This window comes from Halichoerus grypus, chromosome 3, assembly GCF_964656455.1.
Source record: "Halichoerus grypus chromosome 3, mHalGry1.hap1.1, whole genome shotgun sequence".
Classification (NCBI taxonomy): Eukaryota; Metazoa; Chordata; class Mammalia; order Carnivora; family Phocidae; genus Halichoerus; species Halichoerus grypus.
In genome coordinates, this window is record NC_135714.1 from 32,784,354 (window position 1) to 32,803,786 (window position 19,433).

At 33.0% G+C, this 19,433-nt stretch overlaps 1 protein-coding gene across 7 annotated transcripts in view; it reads right to left on the reverse strand.

The window, feature by feature from the left end:
- Nucleotides 1–19,433, reverse strand: part of PDS5A (PDS5 cohesin associated factor A) — a 129,214-nt gene that overhangs the window by 69,115 nt on the left and 40,666 nt on the right. For 6 of the 7 annotated variants that reach the window (XR_013446320.1, XM_078068528.1, XM_078068526.1 and 3 more), the window contains exons 3-11: nt 18,473–18,676; nt 17,285–17,371; nt 16,697–16,794; nt 11,900–12,026; nt 9,910–9,990; nt 7,975–8,115; nt 4,599–4,714; nt 2,111–2,205; nt 1,068–1,213 (exon numbers count right to left, since the gene is read on the reverse strand). Coding sequence is in view for 6 of the 7 variants with exons in the window: in XM_078068528.1 (XP_077924654.1) it covers nt 1,068–1,213; nt 2,111–2,205; nt 4,599–4,714; nt 7,975–8,115; nt 9,910–9,990; nt 11,900–12,026; nt 16,697–16,794; nt 17,285–17,371; nt 18,473–18,676 (1,095 nt within the window). In the remaining variant the exon portion in view is untranslated. The remainder of the gene's footprint in view (nt 1–1,067; nt 1,214–2,110; nt 2,206–4,598; nt 4,715–7,974; nt 8,116–9,909; nt 9,991–11,899; nt 12,027–16,696; nt 16,795–17,284; nt 17,372–18,472; nt 18,677–19,433) is intronic. The other variant, XM_078068527.1, reaches the window with a different exon arrangement.

Sequence of the window (19,433 nt, forward strand, 5' to 3'; positions counted from 1 at the left end):
TGTTAAACAGTGCCCACATGACATATTTGCCTCCTCTAACAAAATATTTAAAAAGAACTTAAAGAATACCTCTTGCTGTATTTTATAACCAAGAAATATAATTTTACTCTGAAACTATTGCTAAAGGACACTGCTTTTTTTTTTTTTTTTTTCCCGATTTCATTTATTTATTTGTCAGAGAGAGTGAGCGTGCACAAGCAGGGGGAGCGGCAGGCAGAGGGAGAGAAGCAGGCTCCCCGCTGAGCAGGTAGCCCGATGAGGGGCTTGATCCCAGGACCCTGGGATCACGACCTGAGCCGAAGGCAGACGCTTAACCGACTGAGCCATCCAGGAGCCCCAACGACACTGGTTTTATGAGGACAGTGTGTTTTCAACCATGCCTCAAATAAAATAGCACACTGCAAAGGTAACTTTTGTTAAAGATGTTAATAAGATGTCTAATCAGCCTGCCTTGCATGTCTGTCTCTTGCTTACAGTTGACACTATTACTTAGCAACAGCTTTTGTTGTTCTTAGTACTACTCTTCCTTATCAAACCATGTTTTTAATTGTGACCACAGACAGGAAATCACACAAAAAAGTATCTGAACATACAACTATCACTTCAGCCTTTAGCTTGGTACAGCACTATAGAAGTATCACTTTCATATAAAGTATGATATTCTTTTAGTCCAATGAATGACAGATCCAGCTAAGTTTATACAACATGGTCACTTCTGAAAATGTTAACTATAAGAAAAAAACATAGGTGATCACTCACTATTCTTTTGAAACTAGTAAGTGAAAAGGTAAAATAAAACTTTAGAAATAATTTCTATTGTCTTTAGCAAACACTTTATTTTTTTAAGATTTTATTTATTTATTTGAGAGAGAGAGCGAGAGTGAGAAACAGCATGAGAGGGGAGAGGGTCAGAGGGGGAAGCAGGTTCAATGAGGGACTCGATCCCAGAACTCCGGGATCATGACTGAGCTGAAGGCGGTCGCTTAACCAACTGAGCCACCCAGGCGCCCCTAGCAAACACTTTAAATATAGTAAATTACAAAAGAATAAAATTCCTCAGATTTTACCCGTTTATCCAGTGTTCTTTCTCTTACAAAGCCCAGTAGCTGATCATTTACTAAGGCAAGGTCTCTTTTGGCAGCTGTTATTATAGTAACAATGACATCATGACGAATAGCCTCTTCGGGATCATGTGATCTAACTTTCAAATATTCTGTAATAAGAGAAAAAAACTAAAGCTAAATGTTAGCTATGTTATTTGTCATGTTCAGAATGACAGAAAAGACTAATGCTTTAGGCTTCTATCCATACTGAAACAATGTTTGTAAAATGTGGCATGAATTAAAATCATTTTATTTTTGAGGTGGCAATACCCTATAGAATCACAAAATATACCACGCTATTTATTACTGGAGTCACATCTTAATAAATAATGTATTTTACCTCAACTGTTCTGGATAAGTCAAATCACAACAAAATATCTGATTTATATATTCAGAACTTAAGTTATAATACAAATTAAAAGAATTAAAAGAAAAATAGTAAAAATGCTTACAGCAAGTTTGCTGACAGGTATAGTTCTGTACATTACACAATATAAAATACAGAATAACATTCTATGACCTCTAAAAAAGATTCCTAAATAATTACAATACAAACAAAACCAAAACAAAAAAATGTTTCTTTTTTGGTAAACAGCATTTTGATAAAAGCATTTATTTGCCAATACCAAATAAGCAGGTTCAAACGCTCCATGTTCAAGTGAAGAATGAGAAATTCTAGTCTACTCCAGGAGATACTCACTTTCCGGGTTATTATTAGATTATGTTACTATATTTAATTATCACATAGGTATAATGATTTGTGCCCAAACCCAATGTCTACTTCCTCAAACTCTGATTTCCAAAAAATTCTAAAAGATTACAGTATGAAGTTTTCAAGTGTAATTTTATTGTATAAACATGAAATCATTTATCAGTCCAGGACTGATAAAAATCTGAAATAGTGCTAGAGTTAAAACTTATTCAGATACTAAATTTAAGGTCAAAGGCCACATCTAAAATATATTTGTGTGATTACTCTCATATTTATAATAAATCAGCCAGCTTACCTGTGAGATCCTTTGCTAAATCTGGGTGATTCATTAAACAGTGACTGGCAAATTTCACACTTTCTAATCTCACAGGAACGTGAATGTCATTAAATCTATATGGAAAAGGTTGCTAAAGATTAGTTGTAAGGCAAAATAATTATTTTCAAATAAGGTATATCTACAGTAGGTAAGTGCCTATAAACAACAGTTACTGATTAAAAAGTGTGTTGATTATTTTATAATGACAATATGTTCTTAAGGGAGAATATAAAAAGATACGTAGTTCCAAAAAACATTTTTGAAAACAGAATGTTTACCATGCTAAAACAAACAAAAGTATAAACATATCCCCAACCCAAACTACATACTTTGTAGAGCCCCAAATTTAAGAGCCTAATTATGACACAAAACAAAAAATAAATATTTGAAACCTACAAAATCTACTTGAAAAAAGTTTATGGGGGAAAATACTAGAGGAATAAGAGGTAGAGAACAAATCATATGAGAGGCAGATCCAGAAGTTCAAAGATAAGTTCATAAAATGCATGTTATGAAACTGCTTACAACGAAAAAGTTTCGTTTCCTGGGACGAACTTGTATTACTCTTTTAAAGCTTGAGTATATTGTAAAAATGCAATAAATATGAAACACCACATGTAGATCCAAAACTTCACATAATAAAGGTAAACTTAACAACTCTCAAATTTAAAATTTATTATGGGCAATTTAAGAAACATTTGTTAATTATAAATAATGTTTTTAAATAGCAAGAAATATTTTTATTTGTAATCTCATAAAATAACCAATTAAAAGTTATATAATAGATGTCTTTTTTAAAAAAGATTTTATTTATTTATTTGAGTGAGAGAGAGAGAGCACAAGCAGGGGAAGGACAGAAGCAGACTCCCTGCTGAGCAGGGAGCACTATGCTCCAGGATCCCAGAATCATGACCTGAGCTGAAGGCAGATGCTTAACTGACTGAGCCACCCAGGTGCCCCAATAAATGTCTTAATAAATAAAAATAAAATAGTTAATAAATAAAAATTAAATCTTACTTTTTTCTTACTTTCTTATATAAAGATTAAAATTACAATAATTTTACTTTAATAAATCTTGCATTTAGGATTTATAAATTTTCTAATTGCCAGAGAAAAATGAAAACATTACCATTTATGATAAACTAAATTACAAAGTATCAAAACACTTATTGCTAAATAATTAAAGAAAATAATACAGTAAAACAGATACACTGGTAATATATCTTGTTTCAATGAACTGGAGACTGATTAGAAATAGCAGTGAATGTAAAATTATGAATATAAGAAGCCTCTTTCAGTTGATTTAGTTTTTACAAGTAATTGTTTTGCTATAAACGTCAAGGCAATCACAAGGACAGAATCACTCCTCTTGCTTATTGACAAGTATAGCTGCTTCATTCCAGTTCTCATAAAATCAAGTTTAATTATCCAAAATAGTCAGCATTTACAGACCTTCAGAATGGCCTGTTCTGAGCAAATTAAGACTGTCAGTGTCAGAGATTTTTCAAATATTAAAATATAACTGACAAGGGGTGCCTGGGTGGCTCAGTCGTTGAGCGTCTGCCTTCAGCTCAGGTCATGATCCCAGGGTCCTGGGATCGAGCCCCGCATCGGGCTCCTGCTCAGCGGGAAGCCTGCTTCTCCCTCTCCCACTCCCCCTGCTTGTGTTCCCTCTCTTGCTGTGTCTCTCTCTGTCAAATAAATAAATAAAATCTTTAAAAAAAAAATTACTGACAAATCTAACTTGGGATTATTATAATGAATTTACTTTAAGAAAATTTCTAGGCCCACCTTCTGAATCAAGTGAATTAAACAATGATAAATCTAAAAGTTCTCCAGAATACTAACAGTAAAAACTGACTTTTCATGGTTTGAAGCAAGAAACGTGTAAATGGAATTCAAAAGGTAATTTGATAAATTTCATAGATTTTTCAACCTTACCATCAAGTTGAATAGATCCTAATAATTCTAAGTTCTTGAGAAGGAACATTAGAAGTTATCTGAATGAAGGGCAATGTTATTTTCAATTTCAAAATCATACCATAATACCAAATTAATTCATAACATACATCATTCAATTAGATAAGCTACAGACCTAAACAATAAACACTAGTAAATGAATACACTGCTGGACTGAAGAATGGCATGGACTGGATCATTATGTCTTCAGTCTCATGATTTAAAAATCTTAAGATGGAACATTCTCAGATGTTGCCTATCTATTCTAATGACATAATTGTAGCACAGAAAGATTAAAAAGTGTTATGTGGTAAATAATAAGCATTCTTCATAAAAAATCTGATCTACAATTTATTCTCCAAGAAAGACAGCAACACAGATACTAAAAAAAAAAAAAACACCACGTATCAATTAAAGTTTTGATATGTGTGGTTTTAATCAAATGGACCATACTGACTGGCCTCCAAAACATAAAAGTTAGAATCCATAGGATTTTATGTTCTCTTACCGTCCAAGAAAACACTGCCAAAGAGGACGATTCTGTGTTGCCAAATCAGAATCTTTAGAACCAAATAATTTAGCTAAAAGTCGAACAACAGCTAATCGCTCTTCTCCATCATTGCTCTAAGGAAAAAGAGAAAATAAATGGAGCCACAGTTTATTCATCAGATTACAGAAAACAACATGAATCATTCCTGAGAAGCTATAGTTTCATATTTCCACTTATAATGATGAGAACTTTAAAATATCATATGCTCTCATTTATTATGTGGAAATTGATGTGATTCCATGTCAGACTGTCTGGTTCTTTGTTCTTATTTCACACCCCCTCCAACTGCTAATTTATGCCTACTTCACTGCTTGTTTGCAATCTACACCCAGACATTGTAGAAATATGAAGATAATCATTCAATTCTAACATCCCCTAAGAGCTTAGAAAAAATTCTGTGAAGGGCAAAGCTGCAAATAATTCCCACCCTAATAAATTTTTTCTTTCTTTCTCTTTTTTTTAAGTAGACTCCATACCCATTGTGGAGCCCAATGTGGGGCCTGAATTCACAACCCTGAGATCAAGAGTGCTTACCCGACTGAGCCCCCCAGGAGCCCCCCATCCTAGTAAGTTTTCTTATAAGAAATCTTTCCTGCCATTTGAGGCTCCAACATAAACTCATATCATTTAAGGTTTTGACATATGAAATTTTAATCAAGGATCCCTCTGGGGCACCTGCCTTCGGCTCGGGTCATGGTCTCAGGGTCCTGGGATCAAGCCCCACATCAGGCTCCCTGTTCAGCGGGGAGCCTGCTTCTCCCTCTCCCTCTGCCCTCCCCCAGCTCGTGCTCTGGCTCCCTCGCTCTCGCTCTATCTCAAATAAATAAATAAAATCTTAGGAAAAAAAAAAAAAAAGGATTCCCCTAACTTACTGGAGAACATAACACTGAAGAATATCATGATTCAGGAAAACTCATTTTTTTTTTTTTAAAGATTTTATTTATTCATTTGAGACAAAGAGATACAGAGAGAGAGAGAGAGCATGAGCAGGGAGAGAGGCAGAGGGAGGGAGAAGCAGGTTCCCCGCTGAGCCAGGAGCCCCATGTGGGGCTCGATCCCAGGACCCTGGGATCATGACCTGAGCCGAAGGCAGATGCTTAACGATCTGCACTACCCAGCCGCCCCTGGGAAAACTCATCTTAATAGAAGAACAAGAATGTTAAGAAGATCTAAAAGGTCAGCTAAACTGAACATTACAAAAAAATCAAAACTTAGTTTGAAATTTTTTTTTTTTTGATAAAGGCCTCCAATTTTCTTATCCTGAATCAATATATGCTATGAATTCTGTTTCAGTTTCACTAGTGATGTCACATCTTATTATAAATTATTCTGAAACCATGTGGTGTGTGAAACTTTAAAAATCACATATTCACTAGGAAAATAAAGGGAGTAACAAAAAGCAATTGCTAATTTTTTCAAGCATTCATATACAACGTGTGTCTAGAGTAATACCAGAAATCCAATAAAGAAATATTCATGGAAAAAGACAGCAGGTTAAAAAAATAAGGTACATGGGATATAGTCTTTGTTATGAATAACTTATCTTTCAGGAATAGGGGTTTTGTGGGTAAAACAGACACACTTATCAAAGAGGTAAAAAAGAAAACTGTATCAAGCTTTAACATTTGTAATTACAAAAATGATTTTCTTTGACAAAGTTTTTCTCCAGCAATGCAGATTAGGACCTTTTAGTAAGTCCAATCAACTAACCAACATGATTTATTTTTTTAAAGAAAAATCAGTCTATCTCTTAAATGTCAAAAACTAAAATAAGTGGAAGTTTTATTCTACTTGTGACTACTTCAGTGGTTTAGTGATTATTTCAAATGATGTGACATTTTATATCTCTATTTGTAACTACTGAAACTGAGTGGAAACTCACCCTCCTACCTTTTTAAAATTTAAAATATATTCCTTGAGTGAGGCTGGAATATGATTATAGTGATGGTAAACTGATTTTGGTGCAAAAACCATTTGGTGTCTCTGAGGTTGTGTCTCCCTCAGTCCACATATAGAAACCTAGAAATCTAGTTCTCATTTCCTTCCCACCATCTATCATGGCAATCTTATTTAAGGATTGAAGAGGCGTGACTTTTCATATTCAGACTCTATGAAGAGATTGAGAGAAAATATTTTAATGCCTTACACCTAGAAATAATTTGGTATGGAAACATCTTTAGGCTGTTGTTAAAATAAACTCTTAATATTAAAAAATAAAACAAAACCTTGTTCTCCATATAATATTTTTCATATAATAGACTTTCTTAGAAGCTTAGTATAATGTCCTTTTATACTGTAAATGACAAATATTTATAATAAAGACAATATGGACAATTCTTTATTTTTAATTTTTTTGGAGAGGGAGGGAGGGGGAGAAGGAGAGAATCTTAAGTAGGTTCCATGCCCAGCATTTGGGGGGGGGGTGAGAAGCAGACTCCCCACTTAGTAGTGGAGCCCGATGGGGCTTAATCTCACAACCCTGAGATCATGACCTGAGCTGAAAGCAGGAGTTGGATGCTTAACACCAACTGAGTCACACAGGTGCCCCCAATATGGACAATTCTTACCCATCATGTATATAAATGTTCAAAGAGTGTGAAGATTGGAGTTCTAATCTCAAGTCTGTTTTAACTGTGCAACTGGGCAAAAAATATTTCATCTTAAATTTTTCATCTCAAAAATCAAAACTATAATGTTGGTCCTAACTATACCACAGTTTAAGGATCAAATAAGATACTGGATATAAAAAGCCTTTCACAAAGTCGAGAATATTAAGCAAATGTAAGCTGTTATCTCATATAGTTCAACTGGGACAGAGGATCGAGTGTCAAGTTTTTCATATTTTTTGAGGAGTTATGAATCCCTTGTTTAGTTGGCTATAAAAAATAAGATATGCCCCAAGTCATACAGTAAAATTTTTGTCCTTGATCTATACTATGGAAGGTTCATATAGTTATAATCAAGACCCTTTAAGCACTCAGTTTGAAATCTTTTGATGTTCTAAAGTATATCTACCTAATAATAAATACTATTTAATAAGTATGTATTATAAGGAATAATATCATTCTTCGTATCTATTATTTGTGTCATTGTGTTTATCAGATATTTAACAACTAGGAGAGTTATAATTTTCCCATGTAATTCTCCTATTACACCCAGATGAGAGAGACTGTTTTACTGAAATGATTAAAAATGTATACCTTAACTAAATGTAAGAAGATAAATTGAACTCACATTTTCTTTTAAAGAGTAAAACAATATTTATCTTTTACGAAGTTATATATAAATTTTTCTCTTAAAGCTTAAAGAGCTTAAAAATTATAGTCAGTCCTACCTTTAGTTTGAATTCAAGCTGCGGCATGACAGATAATAATAAATGAGGATCTATTGCAAAAAGTTCCTGAATCAGATCGAATACATGTTCTGACAAATCACTTACTGATGATCTTCCCAGCACCAGGACTTGATTGAAAAACTAAAGGAGATATTAAACAAAAATAAAATGTCCATTTCACTTAAAAACTTGGACAGATTTTTTTTATAAACGTGTCTAAAAAAAGATATAATTAGGCATTACATATACAACTGAAGGGAATGAAACAAAACATATTTCGATTACTAATATATGATAGAACAGTCACTAAAACAGAATAAACCTCTAAATATCTAATTATGAAAGTTTTCCAAATTAAGATGGTATTTCTAGGAATCTTCCATAAAAACAAAACAACTTTGATAGTTTATGTAATTCATTATAAAGAATTTTATAGAGAAATTTCCTTATAATAGAGAAATTTTAAAATCTCAATCTTTTATTTTCTGCCTTTTATTTATGTCTGACTAATTTTGCCATGAGTTTAGTAATAAAGAGTACTTAAAGGTGGAGGCTTTTTTTTTTTTTTAATACCCAAAGTCAAATAGATTTTGACTCAGAGTATCAAGAGGGAAAAAAAGTGATGATACAAAAGCTAACTGGTAATTTAAAAGAATGCTAGAAAGAAACAAAGAGAATATCAAAAACACAAATTAAAAGACACCTCCATTCCCTGCCAATACACAGACACACATAGGAAAAAAATACTAAATTTAAAAATGCTAAGGAGGCAGCTGCACATAACTGATGTAAGTACTATTTTTGGTAGTATCATCAAACAATATATTTCCTTTGAAAAGCAACATACATTAAAAGTTAGAAAATATTCATACTTACTATGCAGACCGTGGAAAAATAAAAAAAAAGTTTTAACAAGATTAAAAAATACACATATACAAAAATGATTACGCATAGAACACTAATTCTGGAAGGATATATTGAAAGTCTATTGGTAATGGTTATTTCTGAGAACTGAGAATAAGGTATTCAGAGTTGAAGAGAGACACTTTTCACTATATATTTTTTTGTGAAAAGAAACTTTTCTTTTACCATGTTTAAATATTAATTTAGTAATATAAATAATACTAATAATTCATGCCATTAATATACTCTCACTTGGGTTTTTATATGTGGAAAATAATTCAACAATAGATAAATGCTACACTCAAGACGGTAACTATTAAAGGAAAACACTGAAAATATCTAAATGCAAGATAATAAGGAAATGGTTAGATAAATTATGGATATATATCAACTCAAAGAAACATTTACGGTCATTTATAAAGAAATAATTTCAAAATATAGAAATATACAGACAATTCAAAATTTTATATAGAGTATGTAAAAAAAACAGGTATGAGTGTGAGCAAATGTGCAATAATGGAATGAACAGATATATCAGGAAGAATTATAAATTATTTTTTATTCTAGATTACTTTATTGATTTTCTTAAGTTAAAAAAACTTCAATGAAGTAAAAAAAAGTATTTTTATTAATATACAACAGCTATTTAAGAGAGAAACAAAAGAGTTCAGAGGAATGACCTAGGAAAATAAAGGTAAAGAAGGAGAAAGTCAAAGAGATCAGCATACTCAGGAGATAAAAAGATAAATTTAAATACAAAGGCAGTGAAAGAGGGGTGGGAGTTGTAGACAAGTTTTTATAAAATATCCTATATCTTATGCCATTTAAAAATAATGTCAAAGCTTATATAATTATTCTTATATAATACTGCATTTGGTCACATCTGGATACATCAGTTCTTTTATGTATTTGTTTTAAATAGATGAAACTGTTTATACGCTAAACAAAACTATATGTGAAAGGTCTCAATAAATTAATACAATGGATTAAGAATTATACAATTATGGAAAAAATATAAACAGAAATACATACATTGGCAATGCACGCCTCAATAGTTTGGACTGTCCTTTTCAATAAGACTTTTGCAAGGTCAAAGGACTGTTTATTTAAGTTCTGGAACACAATAAAAATATGCCAAGTTACAAATGAATTCATGAAATTTATGAGATAGAGCCATGATAACACTATAATCTTCAAATCTCTGAACTATAAAGCAAAAAATATCACTGAACCCCATTCAAGGTTTTACCTAATATTCTCTAGTCAAGTGGTCTTAAATGCAGAAGTTGCAAATAGCACTATAAATCAAAAACTAAAATTTTTAGACAGCCAAAAGCCAAACCCCTTATTTTGTTTAGTTTTATTAAACTAAAAAACAGACCTAAGGCTTTTTGGGTTTGTTAACTAATTTGAACTGCCAATTATACCCCTGTATCCTAAATGAATACACACACACACACACACACACACACACACACACACACACACACATCCTGTGTCATCCACCATCCTAAGTACTTCATTGTCTAATCAATGTGTGATCTAAGAAAGAGTACACCTGGAAAGTGTTCCAAGAAAAATACGTGGTCAATTAGATAGTTTTGAAACACTGAATACTGTGTTTGTTCTCTAGATTCCCAGTGTCACTATAACAAATTAAAGGGTCCGAAAAAGGCCACAGAAAAGACATATTCAATTTTTAAAGACTTATTTGGAAATGGATTTCTTACCTATCAGCATCTCTAAACTTTGAAGTTTTGGACCAAACTGAGATTCATTCACCATCATCTCGCACCTCTCCCAAAAAGACACTAGGAAACCCTATACTCTAAGTGAGTAATAACAAACTTTTTATGTGAAGAGCCAGATGGAAATATTTTAGGCTTTTTGAGTCATACAGTTACTGCTGCAACTACACAATTCTGCTGTTGAGTATGAAACAGCCACAGACAAAATGAAAATCAATGAGAATGGCTGTATTCAAAAAAACTTTATTTACATAAATAGGTAGTGAACTAGATTTGGTCCACAAGCCATAGCTTCTTGACCCTTGCTCTAAGATTTTATTCCACTGGCAAAAGGAAAGATTAACTCAAAATTAAGGCAACCTTTCTATTTCCTAAAACGGTATATAAATTTCCTGATCATAAAAATACTAACTAGAATATAAACACCAAATATGCTATCTAATTCCTCCTTGGTTTTCCCCTCTTATTTTGCCTGACATGTACCCCCCCCCACCTTTGCCATACTTTCAAAATTTTGGCAAATTACAGATTCATTTGAATTAATAAAATGTAAATAATATTTGGAGGCTGAGGAAGAACTTCTAATTAACTGCATTATTAGGTAAGTGTAATTAGATACACCGTTCATTTAACATCTGATCACTGAACCATTAGAGGAAAAGAGCAGGAAGGTAAGTATCAACAGTAAGGTATGACTGAGTACGTAGAGCTTGTGGAAAGCTAAGTTCTTCAGTTTCTTAGGAAGTAGCAGCAGAAAGAAAGAGAAAAAGGAAAACAGAGAGAAATATACAGCTGTGAATCATCTCTTTCCCCTTAACATTAACCATATAGTTCCTGCTTCTGCCCAAATCTTTTTCTGAAAATGCCCAAGAAAAATGGATTCTGAGAAGAAATACAATTCCTATGTCCCACATCTGTGTTACAAAGAAGGAAATACATTTTCCTTCCCCGCCCCCAAAAAAACCCAAAACAAAAAACAGACACCTAACTAAGACAGTACTCTTTCTAATTCCCACATTATATATAAATGGTAAAGGTGAAAGATTTTTGTGTTCCAGAAAATAGGAAGCACTACACTGAATGAAAATCTTCTACAATATATATTAATCAATAAATCTTCTAAAAACAATAATTTTAAGACTGATGTGTGTTACATTATTTTATTGGGGCTAGAAAATGATAGTGGGAATAATTATGTGAAATTACAAATTATTTTTCATATGTGTAGTACTATCTTTAAACATTAACCCTTAATATCTTCATATTATACAGACCTTATGTGCAGGAATGAGGTTAATAAGAATGGAGTCTAATAATTCTTGAGTAACTCCATCACCTTCCATGATGATAGAACTCATCAAGTCTAGCATGTGCATTTGTACCTTCTTATTGTGGCTATTGCTTAAAAAAAAAAAACAAAGAAGAAAAAAATCAGGCTTACAAAAAGAAAAGTATACTTCCCAGTTTAAAACAACTATCTCAGATAAAGGAATTTTTACTTGAAGAATCCATACCAATTAATAGCAAAGAAATTTTGACTGCTCTATTTACTTTCTCGCTCTGCTGACTGTAACAACAGCTGTAAGGTATTGTTGTAAAGTATTTTACAAAACCAAGGACTTTTAAAATGAATTAAGTCACTACACAATTAGGATTCACAGTGAGTTAAACTCAACCAAACAAAAACATCAACTTTAAAGAAAGGACATCTTTGCTTATATGTCCCCAGATTTCAAAAGGTGATAAAATTTTAATTAAGAAAACAAAAAAAAGTACAAGATAATGATAATAGTTTTTCATCCTTTTCATTCTTTTAGATCTTAATACATTCCCCAAAATAAAACTATAAACACCAAAAAGCCCTCAACCAATACAAGTAATTTTTGCTATATTTGTCACTAGCGATTTTAGTTCACCAATACTGAAAATCAAAAGTCTGATAAAATTTTTATCAGAATTTATGACTAGAAGGTTCTGAAAATGCCATTTGGGTATCTCACAAAGAATTTCAAACAAAATGAAAAGTCAACAAGGTATAAAGCCTAGAATCAGCTTTAGTCCTACTTCCTTAGCCAAGCCAGTGAAGAGTCAACCGTAGACCTCCTCAATAAATATGTCTCTACTGCTGATCCAGTACTTAACTAAAAAGACTGGCTATAAAACTGTTATAACTAGTAGAACATCTAGGCTTCTCTCCTTCTGACTGCCTTTTTTTTTTTTTAAAGATTTTATTTATTTATTTGACAGAGAGAGAGAGACAGCTAGAGAGGGAACACAAGCAGGGGGAGTGGGAGAGGGAGAAGCAGGCTTCCCGCCGGGCAGGGAGCCCAATGCGGGGCTCGATCCCAGAACCCTGGGATCATGACCTGAGCCGAAGGCAGATGCTGAACGACTGAGCCACCCAGGCGCCCCTCCTTCTGACTGCATCTTAACTAAAGACTTGAAATGTCCATTTTCACATTTATCAGATATATATATTTAAAAACAAATCAAGAGAAATGATACAATTTAATTATACTACAGATATAGGGATGTAGAAAAATTTAAATCAAGACAAAATTTTAACATCATTTATGTATCTCTGAATTTTTAAAAAACCTGAAATAATGTATAAGAAACCTACTGGGCACTTGATGGTAAAATGCAAAGATGAAAATTCCTTAAGTTGGTGGAAAAATTCTCACATTAGATACACTGTTTCCCACAACTTTTAGAAAGATACCCCTATTGCATGCCCTCTTCCAAATATTCTGTTTACTATGGGCCAAGATCATGAAGGATCAACTATATAGTATTAGGGGGAATGTGTGTAAGGGTTAAAAAATAGAAATATTCAGCTTGATGCAAAAAAACTGAAGAGAGTATTTAACTCTCAGACCCAAATATACTTAGTGATAGGAAAGAACAAAGTGAAAAGATACAAAAACAGGCCAAATGATTTCCACAGGTTCTAGTCAAGATACAGTAACTGGGATAGGACTCACCCTCCTACCTGAAACAACTAAAAGACTGAACAAAATATATGAAACGACAGTTTTCAGACACTGAACATCATGCACATGTTGCTGAGAGAGGGAAACATTTTCCAGGCTGCAGTGTGGGGAGGGAAGATACTGACAGAGCCTAGTGGTCTTCCTAAGTCTGGAAAGACTAGAGTTTGCAGGGCAGAATATCAGAGGGGAGAGACCTATTCAGAGAGCAGGCTTGTAAAGGTATCCCTGAGTCTTCAAGTGCTTGCTTACTAATCAGCACATGCATGTGAGGAAATGTCTTGAGTCTGGGGAAGGCACCACCTGAAAGGAGCAGAGGGAATAATTCCTGGAATTTACAAAGGTCTTAGATGTTCCAACCAAAGTGGAAAAATCTCACAATTCACAGGGCATTCTGTAATCAGAAGGGTAAACTCACATATCCAAACTCAATGAGCCCCAAACACAAGAAAAAGAAAACTCCATCATGGTACATCATAATCAAATTGTTTAAAACCAGTAATGAAGAGAAAATCTTAAAAGTGGGTACAGAAAAAAGACACATTATGTACAGAGGAACACAGATTAAAACTGACAAAAACTTTTCATTAGAAACAATGAAAACCAGAAGAAGATGGAGCAACATCTTTAAAAGTACTGGAAGAGGGGAAAAAAAAAAAAAAAAGAAAAAGAAAAAAATCTATCAACCTAGAACTTTTACCATGAAAATAACTTTCAAAAATGAAAGTGAAATAAAGACATTTTCAGACATATAAAACCAAAAGAATTCTATAAGCACCAGACAAACTATAGAAATGTTAAAGGAAGTCCTTCAGACTGAAGAAAAATAATACCACATAGAAATCTGCATTGACACAAAGAAATGAAGACCACCAGACAAATGGTAAATGTGTCAGTAATGAACTCCTCTTTCGAAAGGCAAGTCTTTTTTTTTTTATTTGTTTGAGAGAAAGAGAGCGAGCGAGAGCACAAACAGGGGGAGGGGCAGAAGAAGAGGGAGAGAATCCTCAAGCTGACTCTCTGCTGAGCAGGGAGCTCGACGCAGGGCTTGATCCCAGGACCCCAAGATCATGACCTGAGCCAAAATCAAGAGCTGGCCGCTCAACTGACTGAGCCATGCTGGCGCCCCCAAAAGGCAAGTCTTTTATTTACTCATAGCTCACTGTGAATTAATTAGATAATTAGGTCAACAATAAACTTAGATCTTTAGGTTCAGGAAATAAAAATATTAATGGATCAAAGAAAGGTATGTGTATGTACAAGTAATTGTGAGAGGAAAGAAGTATAATGGCAGTGGACTTAAGTGGACAGTTAAGGTCAACAAGAGGAGCAGAATGATGACAATTTCAAGAGTTTTAAAATTTTGCTGGCGATTTTAGTTTTAAAAGAAAAAGTTGCAAAAATATGACAGAATACAAAAAATGGCCACAAATTGTTCTCATCTCTATATTTATATGCCTTTGAAACGCTGTTCCTCCTTGAAGATATGGAGTCTATCTAACCAATCTCCGAATCTGGGCTTGACTATGTGCCTTCCTTGGCCAATGAAACTTAAGTAAACATGAAGTGAGCAGAGGTTTAAAAAGTGCCTGTGAGGTAAAGCATGCTCTTTCTTGCTACTTTTGAAATCAGCATATGAAGAGGCCTGGGTTAGCCACATGGATGATGAGAGTGTGAGAGACAGACACACACATGACCTAGTTGTCCTATTACCTCAGCCAACTGCCAGATGTCCTGCCAGCTGACTGCAAATACAGGAGTGAGTCCAGCCCAGACAAAAAGAACTGCTAAACAGAATCATGAGTTAAATAAAATGGGGTCTATTTTAAGCCAGCAAGTTTGGGGTTGTTTTGTCATGCAGCAAAAGCTAACTAACACAAAAGGTAAAGTTTATATATTTTATCATTTTTTTACAGGCCTTCAGTTAGTTGCCAAAGGAAGCGTTTTCTCATGCAGTCTCTTTATAAGCTTCTATTTCTACACCAGTACAGTCCATTTCTTTCCTGTTTATTCCAGTTAAATTCTATTCCTACCATTCTAAGGAAACAGCATGACATAGTATTCATAAAAAAAAAAAAATCTACAGAAAACTCTAGAAATGTGCTATCCAATATGGAAGCCATTAACCAATAGCCACTTTGCCACTGAACACTTGTAGTATGGACAGAGCCACAAGTTGAAATAATAATGCTTTTGTGGGTGCCTGGATGGCTCAGTCAGTTAAGTGCTGGTCTCTTGATTTTGGCTCAGGTCATGATCTCAGGGTCATGAGACTGAGCCCCACGTCAGGCTCCGAGCTCAGCGGGGGAGCGTGCTTGAGATTCTCTCTCTCCCTCTGCCCTTCCCCCTGCTCACGCATGTGTGCCCATGCTCTCTCTCTCTCTTTAAAATAAATCTTAAAAAATAAGTTATGCTTTTGAATATTCTGGGATAAAGTATATTATCGAAATAAATTTCATTTGTTTCTTTTTAACCTTTCTTAATGTGGTTACTAGAAAATTTAAAATTTATGTGAGATATATCATGTTTGTATATAGTGCAATGCTGTAGAACACATCTCATGATAATGCTTGGTTTACTAAACAAAAGACCCAAAGAGAATAAAACACTGAACTGAAATCAGAGTTTAGGCTCTCCTGTTCAGTGATTTGTCCTTGGGCAAGCCACCACCCTCCCTTTCCCTATTTCTATAAAGAAAGAGCAATGATTAAGGTGTTTTTCTAGCTTGAAAATGAGAAGTCAGTGTGCTTAACCACTGAGGTACTATGATTTTCAGCACTCACTAATGGTACTTACAATACTTATAATTCCCATTTCATAATTTAATATTTCATTACATAAGGCCTCACACCATTTGCTTTATAAGAGTCAAACAATGTAATTGATACCTAACCTAAAATAGTAGTATAAAAGGAAAGGCAGCTTTTAGACAACAGATTTGCTTATTTTCCTCATGTCAAGTCTTCTAAGGAAAACATTTCATTATAAATCTAAAAAATCATAGTTACGGGCACAGTACACAATACTTCACTATGCACAGCAAGGAAAGAGACAAACAGAAATGCTTAAAAAATAACTTACTTGATCACTGAGAAGAGAGTCCTAAAAAGCTGAATAAAAATTTCATTGCAATCTTCCAATTCGAAGCAGATGTTATATGATTTAACCCAAGCTAAGTTCTTAAATAAATAAATAAAATGATTATTTACATTTGCACAGAATAGTTACACAAAAGCAAATTCATTATTATAATTTAATTTTTAGAATTATGAATCTATATTAAGGCTTATAAAGGTCCAACTATATAAAATTAAAGTTGTTAAAGTTGTCATATACTGTGACCTTTAAAAAGACATACATCTGTTGGCATTAACCTACTCTAATGGAAAAATACTAAAATTGTTAGAGATTAATAGACTTATATACATACTAAATATAAGGAACAGTGAAAATTAATTCAACTTAATCCCTCTTCAGATTAGAAAAGAATAAAAACAGAAAGATGAAAATAGTTTCATATAATAGGTTTTCCAGTGGAATGTAGTCTTAAAAAAGACATTTTATTAAGTGGGATTTGTAGAAAACGAAAAAATTCACTTTACATTATAAAGTTACTGTAAGGAATTTTCTATTACACAAACAGTGTGATATTTATTAAATTTTTTTTACCTCTAATAAATAAAAGTATCTATTAAACTGTGGACTCTTTGTATCCTCCAAACCTTTTAATTGTCTGGTAATAAACAAAAATATGTCCTGTTAAAAAAAATGATAAAATTAATTTAGATACACATACTTATCATTCTTTTAAATACATTAATAATAGTCTGTATACATATTCTCCACTACATATGATAAAAGAAAATTCTCCTTAGCCAAATGACTTGGGACTGGCTTAGTCTGTTATTCCAAATAATGAGAACAGAGCAAATTATATAAAATTGTATCTTTTAGAAATGATAATAAAAATTATTATTGGCATAAATCTTTAGGCTTTCTCATTCTCGGAGAACCATAAGTTCTATATCTTGTTACCTTTTCTTCTACTACAGAACTTCCACTTTACTCACTATCTTCATCTTGCATCATGGCAAAGAATTATCTTCATTTTAAGGACCTGGACAAGAGTCTTTCCATTACTATTTCCTACATGAAAATAGTAATTTTCAGTATCTAGTTTGAATTTGATGTGTGACTACAAACTTGTGTGGAACAAAAACAATAATAGACTGGCTCAAGGGTTGTACTTTTCATGACAATAGTGTGCCATTTCTTAATAAGCTTTTTTTTAGAAGTTTTAACCCAAAATAGAATCAATACGCAAAAAAATGACTTTAGGACAACTGAAAAGAAAGCAGTTCAAAATATTAAAATTTGCCAGGAATAAAATTATTCAGAATATGAAGTCAGCTCAAGAGATCAACTCAAAAGAGTTCCTCATACATTTTAAACAAAGGCAGAAACTTCCAAGATAAGCATAATATAATTTTGCATGTAATGTGCAGGGGGAAATAATCATTTGAATAGGAAATTCTGTCACACTATTGTTTTATAAAGTGTCACTAATCCACTATTTATCCCTTCAATTCAGCCACCGAGGCTTAGTAATGGGTTATCATGAAGGTTACATATGAGCAGACAGGGACTAGTTTGATCTACACCTTTCAATGCCTCAATAAAAATACCAGTCATTTTTGTGGATATGCAATGAATTTTAACTGAATGAATAATTCATCTGTTTTACAACTTATAATCTTCTTATGATGACAGGTGAATAATAATAAAAGCTACGTTCCTAAAGGTAAGCTAAACTATAAACTACAAAAGTAAACTAAATTCTGTAAAGATTATATTTACCTTAAGTTTATCATGGGAAGTATATGGAGCTTCTGGGGCATAGATTCGAAAAATGTCGGCCAAACAACATGCTACAAGGAGACGCACATCTTTATTGGGATTCCTGAGGAAAAATTCAGATGCAAGATGCAAGGCTAGTGGGAGATACTGCTGTTTTTCGTCTTCTGAGTCCTGATCCATATCCATAAAAGTTTTTACTACCATCTGTAAAAATACATAAAAAGAAAAAAATACTCAACTCCTGATATTTAGAAATCAGTAGAAGACGTATGTTTTTAAAAACTCATGTCCATTACAACACAAACTAGTAATTAGATACTATCAGAGGATTCACAATCAATTTGTGTAAATCTACATTTAAGACTCTAATCATTTTAGGTAAAATTTAGCCCAGGTAAAAAAGTTCTTAGCCTCATACATACGACCAAATTCATTTGATATTTTGCAACATCATCAATTATGTTCCTTTTATATTTTATTATCAAAGCTGCCTTGATTTAGGCTCTTTCAAACTGCTCTCATTTCACACTTTAGTAGGTTTTGCATTTCAGAAAAGAAAACCATGCTTAAACATTTTTATGTAGTTGTACTTCGGATTAAAAGCTATAATTATAAAATAACCTCTGTTGTTATTTATAATTACAAAATTAACAAATGTACATTTTAGAATCACCCTAAAACAAAAAAGTCCATGCTCATGAATTTGAAGAATATTGTTAAAATGTCCGTATTACCCAAAGCAATCTACAGATTCAATGCAATCCTCATCAAAATACCAATAGTATTTTTTCACAGAACTACAACAAAGAATCCTAAAATTTGTATGGAACCACAAAAGACCCTGTATTGTCAAAGCAATTTTAAGAAGAACAAAGCTGGAGATATCACAATTCCAGATTTCAAGGTATACTACAAAGCTGCAATAATCAAAACTACACAGGTTACTAGGGAATGGGCAAAG